This window comes from Barbatula barbatula, assembly GCF_947034865.1.
Source record: "Barbatula barbatula genome assembly, chromosome: 1".
Taxonomy (NCBI): Eukaryota; Metazoa; Chordata; class Actinopteri; order Cypriniformes; family Nemacheilidae; genus Barbatula; species Barbatula barbatula.
In genome coordinates, this window is record NC_136766.1 from 15,924,378 (window position 1) to 15,943,952 (window position 19,575).

Below are 19,575 nucleotides of genomic sequence, written 5' to 3' on the forward strand. Positions count from 1 at the left end.
TACTGTAACACGTCTTTATATACAGATTTTAACAAAAAATACGAACACACATACATAAAGTATTGTATTTTTTCCAAGCTTTAGCACAAAAACACACTATTTGCCTAGAAAATACACCAGAGGCTCCACCCCACTCCCCTTTTAATAAATTAGGTGGTGCGTGCAGGAAAGACAGCCATTTTGCACCGTCCCTCTTCCACCCAGTAAGTAGGTTGTCGTGGGAAGACGTAATCAGAGAAAACTTCTAACTCATAAATCCCACTAAACCATTCCCCTCTGTCAGCATACCATACCTACTTAATTCCCACCGTTTGACAAAGGGTGCATCGAGGGTAAGTCTTGATTGATCGTGGCTATGGCTGCGCGAGCTAACTGGTGGTTGTTTACGGACGTTAGCAAGCGCTAACATGCGTCATTATGTAAGAACAGATCGACCGCCGCGCGCCTACATGGCACTGGTTTAACGATCATTTCGATTATATACTGTCGGATCCGTGATGCATGCACATTGTCTTCAGGAGTTATCCTGACTTGTCTAACTTCGCCGTGCTAACGAGATGTTCTTCTAAGTTTGGCATCTTTGGGGCTGATAGTAGTAAAATGATGCAAAGCACGTAATGTCCAGGTGTTAAGTAGCACCCGGGCAGGTCGCTCCCCGGTGTTGCACGTGTGGTCTTTAACATGCGTGAATCGTGTAGACATGACTGGAAAACGCATGCTCACTCCCATGCTAATTTCACATGAACGGTGAATGTGTAAATCTACAGACGTGTTGCAAGTTAGTAGGAGTGTTAAGTTAAATTTGCTACAAGCGTCTCATTCTTGAAAGGCTCCTTATGCATGTTACAAACACAGCTGTGTGGCTTAATCGCATTTCGACTGAAAGGAGGTATCGATTTCCCAGCTAAAGTTAGTGTAGCAATAAGCGACCTGCCAAGTAAATTCTGCGAGTCAGAATGTCCCATCGTGTTCAAATTTAGCTTGATTTTAAACCCTAATGTGCTCATTTGAAACACAGCCTCAAGGATCGTCACATTAAATGTCTTTGGAACGAATGCATTTTGTGAATTTGGCCGTATAGTTGCTGTTTTCTACGAAATCTCAATCCAGTTCTGCGTTTGACTGTAGCTAAGACACAGGCCTGTTAAATACAAGGCTGTTGCTCTTCATTACTGTCACGTGAGTCTCTCTCATTTGATAAGAGTCTTTTACTCATTGAGCAGCTCAAAATGGATGATTGGCTTGATACTTAAAATTCATTCATTCATTTTGTTTTCCAAGAGGCTAATGGCTGTATATTGGAGTATCCATCAACTATAGAAGAAACGGACGGTGTCTGGATTGTGGGATATAGTTGTAAATGAACCTTTGCTCATGAGACTTTAAGTAGTTTGTATGTATGGTGACTGTGATGAGAAGCATTTAGGTAAATCAGGGCATATGTGTGTTTGAATAAAACTGAAAATGCATCTTGCTAGATATGATTATTTGTAGTGAGATTGGTCTTTGACATTTATTTGTGTGGTTCGCTGTATAACCTTTATTGAAGTGAACTTGGTGAGACATGGCTAACTTCAGGTACTGTTTACATGTTTTATCATAGATGCTTCGATGTCATATCACCTACAATTCTGTGATTGATATGATTGTGTGTGTAGTATTCTGAAAAAATATTCAGTGCATCGAATCCTTTATTCCTTAAAGGTAACCAGGCACAAGCAACAAGCTGTGGATATAATATTTTGAGAACCGAGGAGAAATGTTGATAATGGTATTATGTAATAGCTTAATGTGTCTAGGAGGGTAGTACATGGTTATATTCTCCATTTGCATCACATTAGGGTACGTTGCATAAAACCTTATCTACCTTGGGCAGCATGGTGTCTCTTGCTAGATCAGTCCGTCTCCAAGGCTTGGTTGTCAGTATGAAACGCTGTTCTTACGGGTTTAAAGTTTTGTAGCACAGGACAAACAGTTGTAGCACAAGTAGAAGTCTGTTATCATATTTAAAAATATAGTACTGCTATATGAACAAAAGTATGATTTTGTTTGCAAAACTTGCATTTTTTTTGCTTTTTTACAACAGTATTTCCTTTACATAGTATCATTAACAATTTTTACTTAAAGGCAGGGTGTCCGATTTCTTTTAGCCGTTATTGATGTTCAAATCACCAAAACAAAACACCCCACCCCAATCTTTCGCATTCGTCAGCTCACTGCTCGACTCCTGTCCGTCCTGTGCACCTTACTGCTGATAGGCTACAAGGTTGTCTGCTCAACTTTGTCTAACAATTGGGAATCAGACACCCCGCCTTTAATATATTTCTTGTAAATCTCAACTTGAACATTAATGTAATCAAATTAATTATGAAACCAAAGTTATCTACCACTTCCAGGGCAATTAAGTCCTGCTTAGTTTCATACAGAAAATCATTTTAGATGTAATTTTGTGTTTATTTGTCAGTTTCAGAGCAAGAGGACGTGAACAAGAACTCTGTTTAGTAGTTTGTGCTCTGACTGTAGTATTTACTCTACTACTCGCTATGTTTTCTGCATTAGCTTCACACTGCATACAATACACGCAACACAATTCGTTATCGTTGCTGTTTTGTATACATGTTGTATTCTGCAAGCTATCCTGTAGCTCAGTGGTTAGCGCATGGCACTAGCAATCCCATGGTCGTGGGTTCGATCCCAGGCGATTGCACATTCTTAGAAACAAATGTTTAATGCAATGTAAGTCGCTTTGGATAAGAGAGTCTGCCAAATGCGTAAATGTATTGATTTCCTTCGGCTTTCTCATCAATAGCATTAAATAAGCCTCTTAACACCTGTGCATATTACGTCTTTGTGGGGCTCAGTGAGCAACAGACTTTCGAAATAAGAGAATGCTTAAAAACAGTAACTGCGTTACTGTATGATAAAGCATGTGCGCACACGTTGCCAAGAAAACGCATGACATCACTTTGACAAGTTGACCATGTTAAGCAATGAGAAAACGGCACGTTATACATTGTAAAGAAGCCAGAATGCATGACACACCGTAGCACCATCCATTTCAATCGTAGATGCGGATTCTTTCATGGAATAATTACTTGCCAGGGAACACAATTTTAATAAAGTTTTAAACCGTTGTCGGAGGCTTGGTGGTGTTGACGTTGATCATTGGTTTTTACTTTTGCAGATTGTGTTTCGGCTTCAAAGTAACAAATGTTGTGTTCATTTCTAAGGATTACCTTGAAGGACAAAAAGTGTAAACAACATAAACCTTTGTTAATCACAGAGCTTTTTTTGTGATTTTCCAAAAGTCAATGGGAAAAATGCATATGCTTTCGGTCGAGCGACCAGCGCCGCGCTTGCTTCTGGGTTAGTTTAGGTACTGGATTTAGGGCGGGGCATTAGAGGGGGTGGGGCGTGTTCTCATGCTGACAATTAAAAGATTTTAATTAACGCTGGATGTTGACAAGTGCACAGTACTGCCAATTAACACAGGTGTTCATTAATACAATTTAACCATATGACTGTTCTTTTCACAGATTGGCGGGAGCGACATTTCAGAAAAGCAAGACTACAGAGAGGGTAAGTGGTTTTCACTGATGTGATAAGAAGTATTACACTCAAACTTGTTTCGCAAGACATTTCAATGTCATGTGGGCGAGCATTTTGTCAGCAGTGTTTCCCATTCATTAATTAGACTATGGGGGCCCGCCATAATTACTTTTCTCCATAGTTTCAAAACAAACTAAAATATATAATATAAGAAGTAGCCTATAAAAATAACAACCAGTGTTGGGGAAGCTACTTTAAAATTGTAGTTAGATAAGCTGCAAGTAACTCATTAATAAAAGTTACAGCTTCGCTACCCATCTGAAAAAGTAGTTAGCTACACTTCAAGTTACTATAAAAATGTATCTAGCTTATTTGAAACTAGTTTTGAACTTTTTCAACATCAAAATGAAGAATGTGATATTTATCATAGCAAACTCTGTAGTAAATTTCCTAGATACAGTACATTTTTTTTTAAACTTTTTATAAATTCTGTAGTATACTTTAATTTTTACTAGTGTTTGAATTTACTATAGCTAGATACAGAATACTGTAGTTTTTGTTAATAGAGTGTGATAGTTACCATAATCTTTGACAGCTGTAATATACTACAATTTTACTATAGTAAATACTTGAAATAATTGTTTTCAATAATCGTTTCTCCGTATACTTACATTTCCGCGCAAACATCAACAGTCACAGATGTTATTGACAGAGACGACGGCACGAGTTCATCATGACTTAACGAGAAGTTAGCTGAGTTTCCCACACAGCCTTTCACATCGGGTGCTGGAAATCCTGAAAAAATTATAGATTTAATCCAGTGTTTTCAAAGTAAGATTCTGCACATGTAGCGGGTGGCTGCATATGAAGAGTTCAGATGCAAAACGCTCTAAAAGCGACCTCTGTCAAAAATGTGATTATGCTGTTAAGTGAATGCTCTTCACGCATAGTATACGTTAATTTTGCTTTAAAACCCACTAAATGCGGTCTGGAAGGTCAGGTTTTGCTGGAAGAAAGGTGAATGGATCAGCCTGATGAAAAAATGCTTGTTTAAAGGAAAAGTCGTCTGATGGACTTCATATGGAACAGACAACATGGGAGGATTGAAAACGAAATTATAATTTGGTCTTCGTTTTAACCATAAATTATCTAGTAATCCAAGAAATTCCTGCCGAGTGTATTTGCTTCTTCTTGGGTCAAATAATGAAATAAATCTACAGACATGAAAAAACTTTTAATAACCACACGATCAGCGCTGGCCTTCTATGTTTTTCGTTCAGCCCTGTTCCCGAGCGACATACAAATCCTTATTCTTTTTAAATGTCACAAAGTAATCACTCGGCGCCCTCAGTCTATTGCAGGTCTAACGAAATGATGCAAAACTCGTCTCAAATCATATTAGGCAATATATTATATATTTTTAGTAGTAGACTACATTATTTGGCAATATAGAAGACCTAAGTAATAAAAAGTGAGAAAAGAATTTATATTTTTCCATCTGTTTACCCTACATACTTTATAAATCTTGCTTACCACTGGCTCCAAATGTTTTTAGTTCAGGAACCACAGACCGTAATTAATCTGTCATCATAACACTGTGCGAAACAGAAAACATTGCAAGGGAAGAATGTGTTTTTCTTGTCATAAACGAATATGTTTAATTGCAAAATAAATATATCTTATGATAATAAATCCTATATCTGTTATTTGTGCCTGCTATAAATGGTTTCCGCATCTGTGAAAGGATAACAACGCATATAAACAGGCCACTTGCACATACATTGTCAAAGCACAAGAAACGCGTGACTCTGAACAAGTGTAATGTAACTGTTGCGTAGCGCAGTAGCCAATGGACCGACCCGAAAGAATACTGTGCTAAATGGCCTATTCTTACTGACTAATATACAGTGGATATTGGAAAGAATCACCCACCTTCAAAATAATCTAATTTACGTGCAATTTATAATATCCAAGAGAAAAACATAAGACCAACATGTCAGGAAAAAATAAAAAACAAGAATCACCGAGTTGGAATAAGGAAAACCCCATTATGTCAGTATTTTGTTGAACCACACTTTGCCTTAATTAGTCTTTGGTCTGTTGGGATATGTATCTACTAACTTTGCACATCTAGAATTAGCAATATTTCCTCTTCTACTCAGAACTGCTCAAGTTCATTTAAATTTCATGGTGACCTTTTGTGGACTACTGTCTTCAAGTAATTCCACAGATTTTCAATGGAGTTCAAGTCTGGGCTTTGACTAGACCATCCAAGGACATTCACCTGTTTCTCCTTTAACCACTTTGTGGTCAGTTTTTCTGTTTTTTGGGTCGTTGTCATGTTGGAAGATAAACATTCTTTCCATAGGCAACTTTCTGGCAGAGGGCAGTAGATTTTCCTTAAGAATTTTACTGTATTTTGCACCATCCATTTACTCTCTATCCTGACAAGTACCCCATAACCGGATATTACTTCCTCGATGCTTTACCCGTAGGAATGGTGTATTTTAAAGATTTATTTTTGTGGCGTTTTTTTGCCTTTATTTGGACAGTAACAGTGAGAGGACAGGAAGTGCAGTGGGAGAGAGCGGGGTAGGATCGGGAAAGGACCGTGTGCCGGACTCGAACTTGGGTCGCCCGAATAAAAACACCACCATATGTCGGAGCATTAACCACAAGGCTATCGGGTCCGACTGGAATGGTGTTTTCAGACATATCGTTTAGTGTTGAGGCCAAATAATACAATTTAAGTCGTCATCCGACCATAACTGCTTTTTCCATGTGGCCTAAGAATCTTCAAGGTGCGTTTTGGCAAAGCTTAGTCGTGAATGCATGTGGCCTTTCTTGAGGTGTGGCATTTTCTTTCTTGCAACCCTCCAATACAAGCCAGATTTGTGGAGAATTTGTGAAATGCACAAAATGACCACTCTTTGTCATAAATTCCTGCAACTGTTTCAATGTTGATGTGGGCCTCTTGGTAGCCTCTCTGACCATTTTCCTCCTGGCTCTTTCATCCAGTTTGTAGTGACTTACTGATCCAGAGAGGGTCTGTGATTTACCAAACACCTTCCACGTCTTGATAATAGACTTCACTATTCTCCTAGGCATTGATAAAGCCTTTGAAATATTTTTGTATCTCATAACTTTATCCCTGAGATCTTTGGACGGTGCCTTGCCACCTATAGTTGATTGTTTGCCTAAATTGCACTACAAAGGACTGAAATGCTCTAGGACAAGCACTTTTCATGCTGTGCTAACCGCAACAAAATGTGATTATTCTTTGCTATATCCACTGTTGATGTTTTTATTAAAGTATTGTTTTCCATTGGTTTGACTTAGTCATTTTACCATGGTTAATTTTTGTAAGGGAGAAAGTATTTTTATTCGATTTTATCACCAATATCAGGAATATACAAAAAAACTATAATAGATTTACCAAAGTGATATAGAGCCTATTCATTGATTAATGTTCAAAAAACACGTTTTTCTACTTAAACAGATTAAAAATAATAAATGACCCATTCTGCATCAGAAGTGGACTTTGAACTAGAGCTTGTGCAAAATGTATGCGTTCGATGCGTGATACCTGTGAATCGTAGATGCGATGCAGTGCTGTTGGTCCAGTGCACTACAATCAGTTGATTATGATTTCAAAAGTTATATATAATTTGTAACTCAAGATCTTGAAGATTTCATTAGATTCATACATTAAAGCGGCTGTTCTTTGGCTTTTCCGACGCTTTGAATATTTATCTTGGGCGTTTTACAATGGATCTTCATGTTTCCAGTTTCAACAATTGCTTTATATTTCAAGTGTATTGTTCACCGCCGTCCCTCTTCTCACAAAACGATCCGGTTCTTCAGTTTTCTAGTACCTACTTCCGAAAGCTGACCCTGTCTATCATAATTGGTTTCCCGCTTGGTGTTTGTCTGAAGATGTCCCACATTTAGTCATTTAGCAGACGCGTTTATCCAAAGTGACTTGCAAAGAATTTAGGGAGCAATAAGTGATATGTCATAAAAGAGCAATAGTACGATTGTATGGTTGTAAAATTAGTTTACTATAGGAAGATTAAAATATGCTTTAGTATCTAGGACTTTTTCTGCAGTTTACTATAACAAATACTATACTATGGTATACTACAGTATTTTTATGTGGACACATTTTATTTAGAAAAATTAAAACTAATTTAGGTAAACAAAAATGATATAGCCCTAATTTTTCTATCTGTATAATTAATGTAATTTGTCAGTTACCTGCCTATTCGTGTGATAAACTTCACTTGTAGCACAAGTAAAAAAACGTCTGTTGTCATCTTTAAAAGAAACACGACAACAGACGTTTTTTTACTTGTGCTACAAGTGTAGAAGTGAAACAGATTTCAAGTGCCAATACTAGACCAAACGCATGTGATGATGTCACAAATAAGCTAATTAGATGAAGCCACAGTCTCTCAGAATCCTGTGGGAAACACTTGTGTCAGGTTCACACAGTTAACTCTTGTTTTATTCATGTTTTTGTACAAAATCTTAGCTTTTAATGAAGTTTTCACTTTTGGCCAGAAACCCGAGATTGTGAATCGATTTAGATTTATTGTACAGCCCTAATTCCTTAGTCTGTTTGAGTGCTCTTGAGCTTTTGTGGTTGCTTGCCGAGAGTTACGAGTTTATAACCATTGTCTTCATATTTATCCACAAGCTGTAATCCTGCATTGCTTGATAGATATTTTGTAGATAGTGTTTGGTTGAATAGTATTTATAAAGTGAGCTTCATGTTTAGGAAATTCCAAGATTATTTTGCACCACCATATTCCATTTTTTGCTGTTATTCTGTATGTCTTAAATTCATGTGCAATTAGAAAGATGCATTTAAAGAACGCTCTATTCTATAGCAGTTCTCTCAGAATTGAAGCCAAACGGTTTCCTTGGTTACTTGGTCTCACACACATTTGTAAATTGATGATGATGCGCTGGGCTTTGGTGGTTGGATTTTTGGCCTGCATGGCAACACCTCCATTATCTCAAACTACAGGCTGGCAATTCCAGCAGGTTCTGTGCTCATATTGAAGTGTGTATTTGCATATATACTGACTGAAGAGTATTTAGCTTGAGAGTGTAGAAGGACAGTCGTAAGCATGGGTTTGTGAGGGCTCAGCTCAACGTCAAGGGGGTTTATGTCTCCATTACAGGGGGAAGGGATGTGTGTCAGAGTGCAGGCTCTTTCAAGGAGCCATCAATCATCCACCGCTTTACCTTTAAGAGACTCACGAAGGGACAAAAATAAAAAAAACTTTCATCAGGTCACTGAAATTCATTTTGTACTTAAGATACTTATGCTTGCAGGTAAACATGATCTCTTTAGCTTTGACTTCTGTCAGATTTTGCTGTAGTAAGTTTATACATGTTCTCTGACAGTTGTTGCACCATGGCAGCTGTTAATCGGAACAACACTCTACAGGAGGCAGTAAGCACATGGAGGTCAGCAGCACCTGTTGGGAACATTCCTGCCTATACTGCTGCTAATGTGGCTAATGAGTGCCATTAAATCCCCGAATAATTATTCCCCCATTCCATTTTAAACAAACAAACACAATCGTGAATGCATTTTACAAATATTCACGTAGTCATGTGACAGACTTTTCAAAAGCTTAATTTGCGAAAGTCATAGAATAATTAGCTAAATACTGTGTACATTTTTTTATTCAGCAACTGCAGGAAACACTTCAAGGAATAGTTCACCCGAAAAAAAAAAAAATTCTGTCTTGTTCTGATGAATACAGAGATAAGATACTTGGAAGAATGCTTGTAACCAAACAGTTCTTTTCCCCCATTGACTACTATATAGGAAAAATAGCCGTTTACAACTTGCTTTAGCTTTACAACTTGTTTTTTGGCTCTGGGTAGAGTAGTCTCTCTGGTTTGGCTTTGACATGTATTCAGCCATCAGCAGAATCAACGGTTTCACTGTAACGGTCCAAAACCTGTCAAACAGCTTTTAAAAAAACAGGAACTTGCCACAATGTGCACATCACTGCTATACGCCAGAATATTTAAGGTGGTTTTGTAATATTAAACTAAATACTGATCCTTTTTAACTAAAACTTTTAAACTATTATAAAATAACTGAACCGTGCTAAGTTTTATTTCTTTAAAGTAATCTGTCTTTAGATAATACTGAGGAACATTAAAGCACACTTTCATTAACACACCAGCATCTTCTGTGTTTAGTGACATAAAATTGCATCTTGTCACAACAGATGCATTTGTTACTGACAGTTTGCTTTGACGTTTAAGTGGTAACATTTAGCCAAATTCTTTACTGCTTTAATGTTTAAAACCTTTATAAATGTAAGTTTGATTCAGTATTTTCAGAGACTTTCCCCTTTTATGTACAGATCCATATATGTCTGGTAAGGTTTGTGTTTCAGTCTTCTGGTACACGTATGTGTCAAGGCCACAGTATTTATCGGGAGTTAATGCACTAATTGGAGACTTCATCCATGATTGATTGATGTAAGATGGTGTTGCTCTTGGCACAGATGTTCTTCTGTACTTTGAAATGCTGTGGTGTCATTGAAAGCTCTTAAACAACTCCTCTTACACTCATAACAGCAAAATGAACTCAAAGAGGGCAACCCTTCCTTTGTCCTGTTGACTAACAAATCAATGAGAGTGATTTGTGGGTCTATTAAAGTTTCGCTTTAATGACAGCAGCTGTTTTGGTATCTGATGTGAAGTAACCTTCTGTTTTGGACGGTCAGTTAACTGCCTGAAGTTTATGACCCCTGGCCTTCTGAAAGGCTGAAATTAAGTGCCGTATTCACATACAAGCGTTTTGTAGCCATACATGGAGGAAAATGATAGGGAGAAGGCACCCCACAAAATTAAGTGTTCATCTATACAGTTGCGAGTGTGATACCAGCTGCAGGGTTTTTCCAGATGCTTCGGCGAAACTCAATTGGTCCACTGCACTGTTTGTCCGTGCTACTGTTCTAGAGTCTGCAGTGAGATTGTTGTTAGATGAACTGTGCTGACCATATGCTCTACCCCCACCCTTCACCCCAAAGGCCTATAACACTGCCTTACATGGACAGGCCATGAATAAGCCACACAGTCACTCTGCAGCTATTAAAGCATGGCATGGCCTCTGATCTTTTTGGATCATTCTCGCTGTTCTTTCAGGGACAGAGGCCACTCCTCGCAGAGGTATGACATTGAGTTTCCCAAGAGAACGATAAATTATTAATGTGCAGGTGTCAACTGGCCACCAATACTTGTCAAGAGATCTCTTTCAGGAAGTACAGATTTCCTGCCATGTTGTACAAAGAATTGATATGTTTGGCCAGTTGCTTGGACATTTTAGACTTTAATCTTTCTGTCGTCCCCTCAGACCCTGCATCTTGAAACCTCTGTTGTTTGTTTTGTTAAATATAGAATTATAGAGATCAGTGAACACTGATGAACACGGATATTTTCTCTACAGTGCATGCAAGTTGATTTTCTGGTTAGGTTTTTATCCAGGTACATTTGACCAATTCCTAAACACATCAATCTTTAGGATTTCTATTAATTGTGAATATAATAATTTATAACTGATATGTAATAGCAAAGGCTTGAAGTGATAAAATCTTTATATTTAGTTGTGCAGAATTATTATTTAAGCCAAGTCAACTTTATTTATATTGCGCTTTTTACAATTTCCATTGTTACAAAGCAGCTATACAATAAAACATATTGACCAAGCAAAACATATAAGGTTATGCAAGTCAAAACACAGGTCAAATATCAGACAGACTATAAATTCCTATATGCAGTGTAAAAATAAAACTATAAAATTCTAACAGCCCCCCGACCAGGCAAACAGTGCAAAACGGTATGCAAACTGGCGAGGAATTTCATTGGAGGAGAAAAAAAAACCTCTGAGGGGAAACCAGGCCTAACCAAGGGATTCCAGTTCCCCTCTGGCAAAAGCTGCAGCCTCTGCACAAGCTCGACAGTGCTTGCATAACAAGGCAAAATAATTAATTAAAAATTAAGATTATCATTAATAATCTAATAGCGGCTGAACTTTTGTAGTGAAGACTTAAAGTCGTAACGTCCTTTATCCGGCTCTATCATCACAGCCTATGTCAGTTCTGGGCAGGCACTGTGTCCGGCCCGCTCTGGTAACCTTGGATCAATGAGACAAGACTGGCTGAGAGTAAAGTACTGTTCTGCACTCTTTGATGCAACAAATACATCCGTTGTTATTGGAAGTGGTTCTGGTTTATCTTACTAGTGCAGCCTAAACCTTCAGAATATTTATATTATGATAGTTTAGTGTATGCAAGATTAAGATGTGTCTTTAGTCTAGATTTAAACTGACAGTGTGTCGGCCTCCCGGACAGTGCGGGGGAAGACTGTTAGATAGGAAGAGGATCTGCTGCCTGCACTTGATTTTGAAATTCTAGGTATTACCAACTGACTGAACGCCTGAGAGTGTAGTGCACGTGAAGGACTGTAATACAAAAGAAGTTCATGCAAGTAAGCTAAACCATGCAAGGCTTTATAGGCAATAAGCAAAAAGTTTATGCGATGCTTTATAGGTAACCAGTGCAAGGTTGACAGAACCGGGCTAATATGCTCATACTTTTTTGTACGTTTAAGGACTCGAGCTGCTGCATTTGGACCAGTTGGAGTTTTTGTAATAAGCCTGCAGGGCAGCCACCTAATAGTTAGGGATGCACCGAAATGAAAATTCTTGGCCAAAACCGAAAAAGAGCAAACCAAGGCCGAATACCGAAATAAATTATGCGAATTATTAGTACCATGGAATTTATAGCTATTACCTTGTACTAACTTTACTAAAATCAAGGCATTGCAATTGCATAAATTAATACTAAAGTTTCAAAGAATAAATCAATTACAAATTATGCAAATATTTATTTAGCACATTGCAACAATGCACAGTATAAAATAAAATTCAAATTTAAATGGTAAACTTGACCCTACTCATTAAATAAAAATGTACAGCACTTCTGGGGACTTCAGACAGATAAACATCTAGCGGTTGAGCTTGTCATCTGCATGACATTTTAGAAAGTTTTAAGATAGTGTATTTAAATGGGGCCAGTGCATAAACATTTTTATCAAAAAATATATATCTAGCAGAAATATAGCTACAATCTTAGTCACATATATAGAAGCCTAAGAACAGAATAGACTACCTATTATTTGAGGCATTTTCTTGCAGGATTTCACTGAACATATCAGACAACGAGGGTGCACGACCCTCATCTGGTGCAGAGAGACGAGGTGTTTGAGACATGGTTCTCAAATGACAGAGTACCATTGAATAAAACGCCATTATTCTTTGCTGAAGACAATGGTTTTAAGGAACATCTGTCAATAGTTAAGCAGTAGAGGTCTGAGTCAAAAAAAGACATTTAACATGCACTGAATGTCAAAAAATATGAAATGCCCAATATCAGAATACAATAATGCAATGCTAGAAATGAATGTAAAATATTTTAAATGAAACAATCTACAATTGAAAGGCTGCAAATAGCGATCCCGATCGCAACTATAATTTTTATTACACTTATATTTGTATAAGTGGCAGCTCACCCCCTCATGGCACTATACCACTGCAGTGGTAGGGTTGTCACAGCATAAATTCTCACCGCACACTTAGTCATGTGCAAGCAAAAGTGTCGGTCTCACACATCTGGTTTTCATTGATCACGCTTTAATGTTGCAATTTCTAGCATTGGATTATTTTATTCTTATTTTGAGCACATCATATTTTTTGACATTCAGTGTATATGAGCGTGTCCTAAATCACGGCGGTGACTGCCCAGAATGCAATGCACAATAACGTAGATTCCCAAGCTGTGTATTGATAATGTAAAAGCATATCATATTGACGTCTCAACTTCCATCCTCTGGTTTTTTGTATATGTCACAAAACGCTGTTCAGTTTCCCACTTAATTAAAAATGACGCAACGTGCGGGAGCAGAATCCGCCATTGTTCCAAATAACGTTTAATCATGCGACGCGTCGACTTATTTTTGTAGTCGACTTAATCGATGACGTCGCCTCATCATTGCAGCCCTAGTTAATTATTTACATTTAAACATCTACCTCTAACGTTACTATTTCCAAATCTCTTCTTGAGTGTCGGTGTCCCAAAGTCACAGGGTGCGTTGCGCTGCTGATATCACGTTGCCATTCCCTTTAGGCCATTCCGCGATTTAATGGCTTGAAACTATACAAATGGCCTGTCTAGTCACTGTGTGTGTGTATGTATGTATATATATGCGTTGAAGTCTCTACCGAATGCTCTAAATTAACTAAAACCGAAACATGCAGCGTTACACTTATTACATGTGGACAAAAGCTGTATGAATGAAGTAGATGCACAATCTAGTGACTGTGTAAGGAAATCTGTATTTAGGCCACAGTATTTTTCGCTTTTTGTGTTCAATAATTTAATGAATTATTACAATAAAATTAAAGATAGGCCAAATATAAAATACTCAAGGGGTGCCATTTGTTACTGCCATCTAATTAGACATTAGCATAAGATATTTGCCCAAACATCAACCTATTTTTTAAATATTGTTTAGGTGACTGTTAAACAAAAAAAAATCGAAATGATAAAAAAAACTGTTGCCTGTTTTTAATCATGTAACATTTAATTAGTAACATTAAAGACTCTTTTTGGGGGAATTGGGGTTGGTCTTCCTTTTTTGTCCTTGGCTGATCACATGCCTTTATATTCTCCTCTGTCATGTCAGTCTATGGTGCCCATTCAAAAGAGCACTTCAATGCATGCACATTCGGTGGTGCTTACTGACAACCCTGAAGCACAACTGTGTTTACAAGACGCACACTGTATATAAGATGATCTTCACAAAATGTTTGATTTCAATATTGAGGAAGATACTTGCACTTCTTTGCCCAACCAAATGCAAATGCATGCGTCTTAAGTGTTCTTGTAAATGTTTACCATAGACTGACATGGTGCAGACTTCGAAATGAGACTGCTACAGTTGACAAGGGTTTGTGACATTAAAAACCCAAAGATTATTTTCACATGCAAACAGCAGCATACTGAGTAGATCAACAACAGCACCTGCATTCACATATCACATTTTAAACGTGACTGCAGCGTTTTGGACAATGGAGAAAAAATATATAAATCCAACACACAAAATAAACGGGCAAGAAAGTAACTTGAAAACTTTCTTTGCCGGTTCGTTAATTTATCAAATACAAATAGCAGGCATTCCTTATTCCAAAGCAAATTTTTATTCAATAAAGTAACATGTTTACGTATTGTGGGGACAGTCTGGATCCTGTAGACAGTTAGACCCGTGGCAAAAAAACAGCCTTTCAGATGGCACGGATGTCCCGGGAATGCGTAGATAATGCCTCTGGAGGGCGTTTCTTTTGCTTTCCACCAGTCAGGATTCATATCTAAAGGGGGCACTTGGCCACATAAATGTGTCTTAGCTAAACATAAATCTGATCTGCTATACGTTTGCAAAATACAAACATTATTAATTATTCATATGTCTAATTAATTATTATTAATTATTCATATGTCTAATTAATTATTATTAATTATTCAGATTCGTATTTTAACGTCATGTCTAAAAGAAGGCAGGGAAACCATGGGTCACGTTGTGGAAACACGCCGGGAAGATTGTACAGCGTGATTGTTGCCCATCTACATTTAAAACAAAGGCTGCCAGTGACTCTGCACATTTGCCAGAGCTTTACTCTTCCAAATTCAGTCTCAACAATCAAATGAATTAGACTTGTCCAGTTTCGTCAAGTGTTTTGCGTGATCAGATTTGTATCCGTCTCAAAAACGTTTCGGATAGTCTTTACACCTGGCCGCACGTGTCTGCACACTCTGTATAGCACATAGCATATATAGCTGTATAGCATTTTTCTTTCACCATACATACAACTAAAATATATATATTTAATTTATTTAAAAACCTGTTATTAAATTATTATTTAAATAATATTATGAAGATTATTTAAATGATAAAAATAAGCATACTCTTAAAATTATTTAGCTTATAGTATTATATTAATCGATACATTTTTACTATTGTTGAACGATCGATATGAATATCCCTCTCACACCCTATTTTTCATCTTAATTCTTCATAATTTTGCAGGTAAACTTGTTTTCTTTGTCTTTGTTTGACTGGTAACCCAATGAACCTTTTGCTTCTCCATTGTTCATGTCTCAAAGTTGCAATTTCTAGCATTGCATTATTTTATTCCATATCGGGCATTTAATATTTTGTAAATGTTTTGGTGCATATCATCAAATGTCTTTTTTTACTCATTATACCTCTATACGAAATAGTGCCTAAAAATTCATCACACCTAAATATAAAACATTTTTCACTTCAAGCCACAATTAATAGTAATTAAGATTGAAGTGGTTAGGATTTGGGAAAATGTGCCTGGCAAAAAGTATGATCAGAAAATCAACGTACCTAATATTTATGCACGAAATTGTTGCTATGGTAGTTACTGCTCTAGCGAAGGTTTTGTGGGTGTTTAAGACTTATTTGAAGAAATCTGTTACTCTGACTTTGTACTTTGTGGTTGTAGGAGATTAAAACAAATTATAAAGCAAAAAAAGATCATGTGTGACTCATGCATTCCGTTTGATAAACGGACACTCTACTAAATTAATTGGCTCCTATTAATATTATAATCTGTAGTGTACAATGAAGATTCCATCCAATGAGTGCCTTCCGTCTCTCTTTAAATGCTCTGTATTTGTGTTATCTGTCTGCATACAGTTTTTCTGCATGCAGTTTTCAATCTGTCTATCCCGTCTGTTGTTCTTTTTCCTTTCTTATGTGCGTGTTCCTGTGCGTTTATGTGTCTGATGTGTGTCCTGTGATGTTTGGTGTGTTTCTGTAGCATTTGACAAAGGCACTGGATGGATAGCATCGACGCTGAAGCCCTCTACCTGACCACAGTGCAGCACGGGCAACCTCAATGCGAGCTTTCCCTTCCTGCTGTGGAAGTACCTGCCCTGGGCGGGTAAGAACCCTTACACTTCACTTTTTTTTGCCCCTGAGGACAACCTCTACCAACATGCTCTACCTCAAAGGAAACCCATACTTCATGCCGGAATGAGAATAAACTCACTCATTCTTACTTTGTCATTGTTATGTTTAGGGATGCAGCGATTACCGTATTTCACTATTTACTGCGCTTAAAAACGTCACGTTTCATTTATCGTAAAGGTTCGGTTACGCTGCGTGTTTGTTGCACAGAACGTAACTGTTGCAAATTTACACCAGCGGTGCACCAGCTTAAAGAGCCGTTCTTATCAGAGACAGAGGCCATGACACACACTAGATTAACTGTGGCAGAGAGACTAAACAGCGAATCTTGCATATACATTCAAGAAATAAGGCTGTAGCGGTGATTGTTGTTCATGTTGCACTGGAAGCCCAACTAACTTTTTTACACTATCTGTACCTGATAACAACAGTTTGACCAACTTGAAACACTAATTTCATTTGCGTGTTTGCTTAATTATTGTACAGTCAGCAGATATGAGAGATGTGTGTCAGTCTGCGGGGACTCACAGTATATTGGATCCAGACACGAGCTGTGCGCACGTGCGTTTACATATTTACTTGCAGCTTTTAGTGTACTGATGGATGTGATGTTATTGCCCACGTTTGGCTTGGAATATGCAAGAAAAACAGTCCGATTCTGGTCTCTGGCCGGTCAATCGGTGCACATATACTTTAGTACATTAATTTGTTTTATTGCTCATAATTTAATAATTTGTACTAGTTTTATTACTTGCTGATTAGGGCTGTAGCTATCGATTCTTTTGAGTATTCAACTAGTGATGGGCATTATACCGGCTCACACCGAATACCGGTGTGTATTTTATATTTATTTTGAATATACCGCATAACGGGTGCATGCAGCTTAAACAACGTGTGCAACGCTCACATATAACGTGTGTTTTTGGTGTAAACTGTTTCTCTGTATGCTACGATGATGATTACCACAATGGCTTCATGATTTCAATCATTCTTCCTGTCAATGTAAAACACAGCAGATGTCACATGCATGTTTTAATAAAATTTGTACTATTTTTTTTGTATTCATACAGCCCACGTTATTAGTTTTCGGGTGGGTGCATATTCTCTTGAAGTTGAGAGCTCCAGTGCTACCCATAGATATGGTGCTACCAAGGAAAAAAGTTAATTTCGAGCTATTTATTTTCTCAAATATAAATTGGAAGGGGATTGTTTACATCGTGTAGTAACCAGTTGTTTGCGAAATTTGCACAATTAAAAGGTTCTGTACAGTTTGACTGCAACTGTCATGCATCCTGATTGCTTCACTTCATCATGAGTGCAACCTCTTTATAAACCGCATCATTTTGTGTGACTTACTAACCTGTAAAATTGTTCTACAATATTCACTCACCATGACTGCATAAAAGGGCATTTTAAGTCAATCTACTTTAGTATTTCCTCTCTCAATCATTTGAAAATGTTGTGTGAAAAATACTGTCATGTACTTGAAACGGGTATATATATGAATTAATTATTTCATACCACTAACTTTAGCTGTAGCATGATGCATTTAGTTTACCTAAATGAATTAAAACTAATCAAACTACTGTTTTTTTAGCAATATATTTGTCCACATAAAATGTTCTGAAATGAACTCTCAGGGCAACTCTGGAGATGAAATGTATGTATTCATGTCCTGATACAGCGCAGATGCGGACAAATCAATCACACGTGTTGCATGCAGTCCATTCACTGAGACCGTGCCAGATGTTTAAATAACAGGATTTGGCGTCCACAATTCTGCATCTACCGGTAGTTAAATGGACTAAAAGCAGCCAGACAAAAAGGTTCACTCGCAAAATAGACTATTACTAAGTAAAATCAGGAAGCCCCATAACATCACACAGAAACATGCACAACAACAAACGCACTTCAAACAAACAAGTGGATTAATGCACCTTCCAAATTGTATCGCATGTGTGGTAAATGCATAGTTATATGTCGCACTGTACAGCCCTGTACAGCGCGCATGTTTAAACAGCCACAAAGACCGCTTTCAGCCTTTGGACGTAATACGTACTGTGACGATCGCTAGTCAAACAGCATAAACATTGCCGGCTGAAGTCTTAAAAGTTTGGTTTAAAGATAAGGAACGTACAAAGCACAATGTTCTCACCATTGTAATGCGCGCGCACACACATACACTGTTTGTCGCAGTCTCACAGTTGTCCGAGCAGAAATGAAAACCTGTAGATTTTTCTGTAATTTATTCTGCAACGTCTTGTGTTTACATAACATGTCCAGAGTTTTGCAGGTTGTGCGTCAGTAATCATGCTCCATGTGGAAACGTGGTGCTCTGCATGTACTGCAGTTAAATGGATTAAACAAAGCTTTGAGGCACAATATTTGCCTCAATGATTAATATGATTAATAATCGTAGCAACAAAAGCTGTAATCGTTGCATCCCCACTATGTTGTATGTCGGTGTGACCACATTGAAACCAACAGGTTTCTATCGGTCATCACATGACCGGTTTGAAATGAATGCAGGCTTGTTTCCTTCAGTCCGATTAAGTCTCTTTTGTACAAATGTAGACCTTCAGCTTTAGGAAGAATATTCTTAGACAATATTTAGTGATTTACTATTTTGTCATGGTTAGAAAATTACACTTTTTATAGTTATTAGCTCCATCAGTGTTTTGCCTTTAAAACCAGAAAGGTATACCTCAGCTTGCCTGTGGGTTGTTTTGTTTGTTGCATGACCTCAAACAGCATGTTTCCCCCTGTATTTCACTGCCCCTCCATGATGGAACAGTGCATCATCCATGGCCCACTGCCGGAACCCAATTGTGTCCTGATGGGGGCTTCAGCTCAGGGATTACCAGAGTGATGCCTGTCCCTATTCATTCCTGCCGCTCGCTCACGCTTATCAGCATCAATCTGACACTTTATTTATCC

The 19,575-nt window shown here is 37.7% G+C and overlaps 1 protein-coding gene across 11 annotated transcripts in view; it reads left to right on the forward strand.

Moving 5' to 3' along the window:
* The first annotated feature begins 151 nt into the window (after positions 1–151).
* celf1 (cugbp, Elav-like family member 1) overlaps positions 152–19,575 on the forward strand; it is a 36,773-nt gene continuing 17,349 nt past the window's right edge. For 6 of the 11 annotated variants that reach the window (XM_079458798.1, XM_079458802.1, XM_079458804.1 and 3 more), the window contains exons 1-3: positions 170–332; positions 3,537–3,579; positions 16,490–16,612. In XM_079458798.1, the coding sequence (XP_079314924.1) occupies positions 16,509–16,612 (104 nt within the window). In that variant the 5' untranslated portion in view covers positions 170–332; positions 3,537–3,579; positions 16,490–16,508. Of the gene's footprint in view, positions 333–3,536; positions 3,580–16,489; positions 16,613–19,575 lie in introns of all 11 variants that reach the window. The other 5 variants (XM_079458807.1, XM_079458808.1, XM_079458799.1 and 2 more) reach the window with 2 other exon arrangements.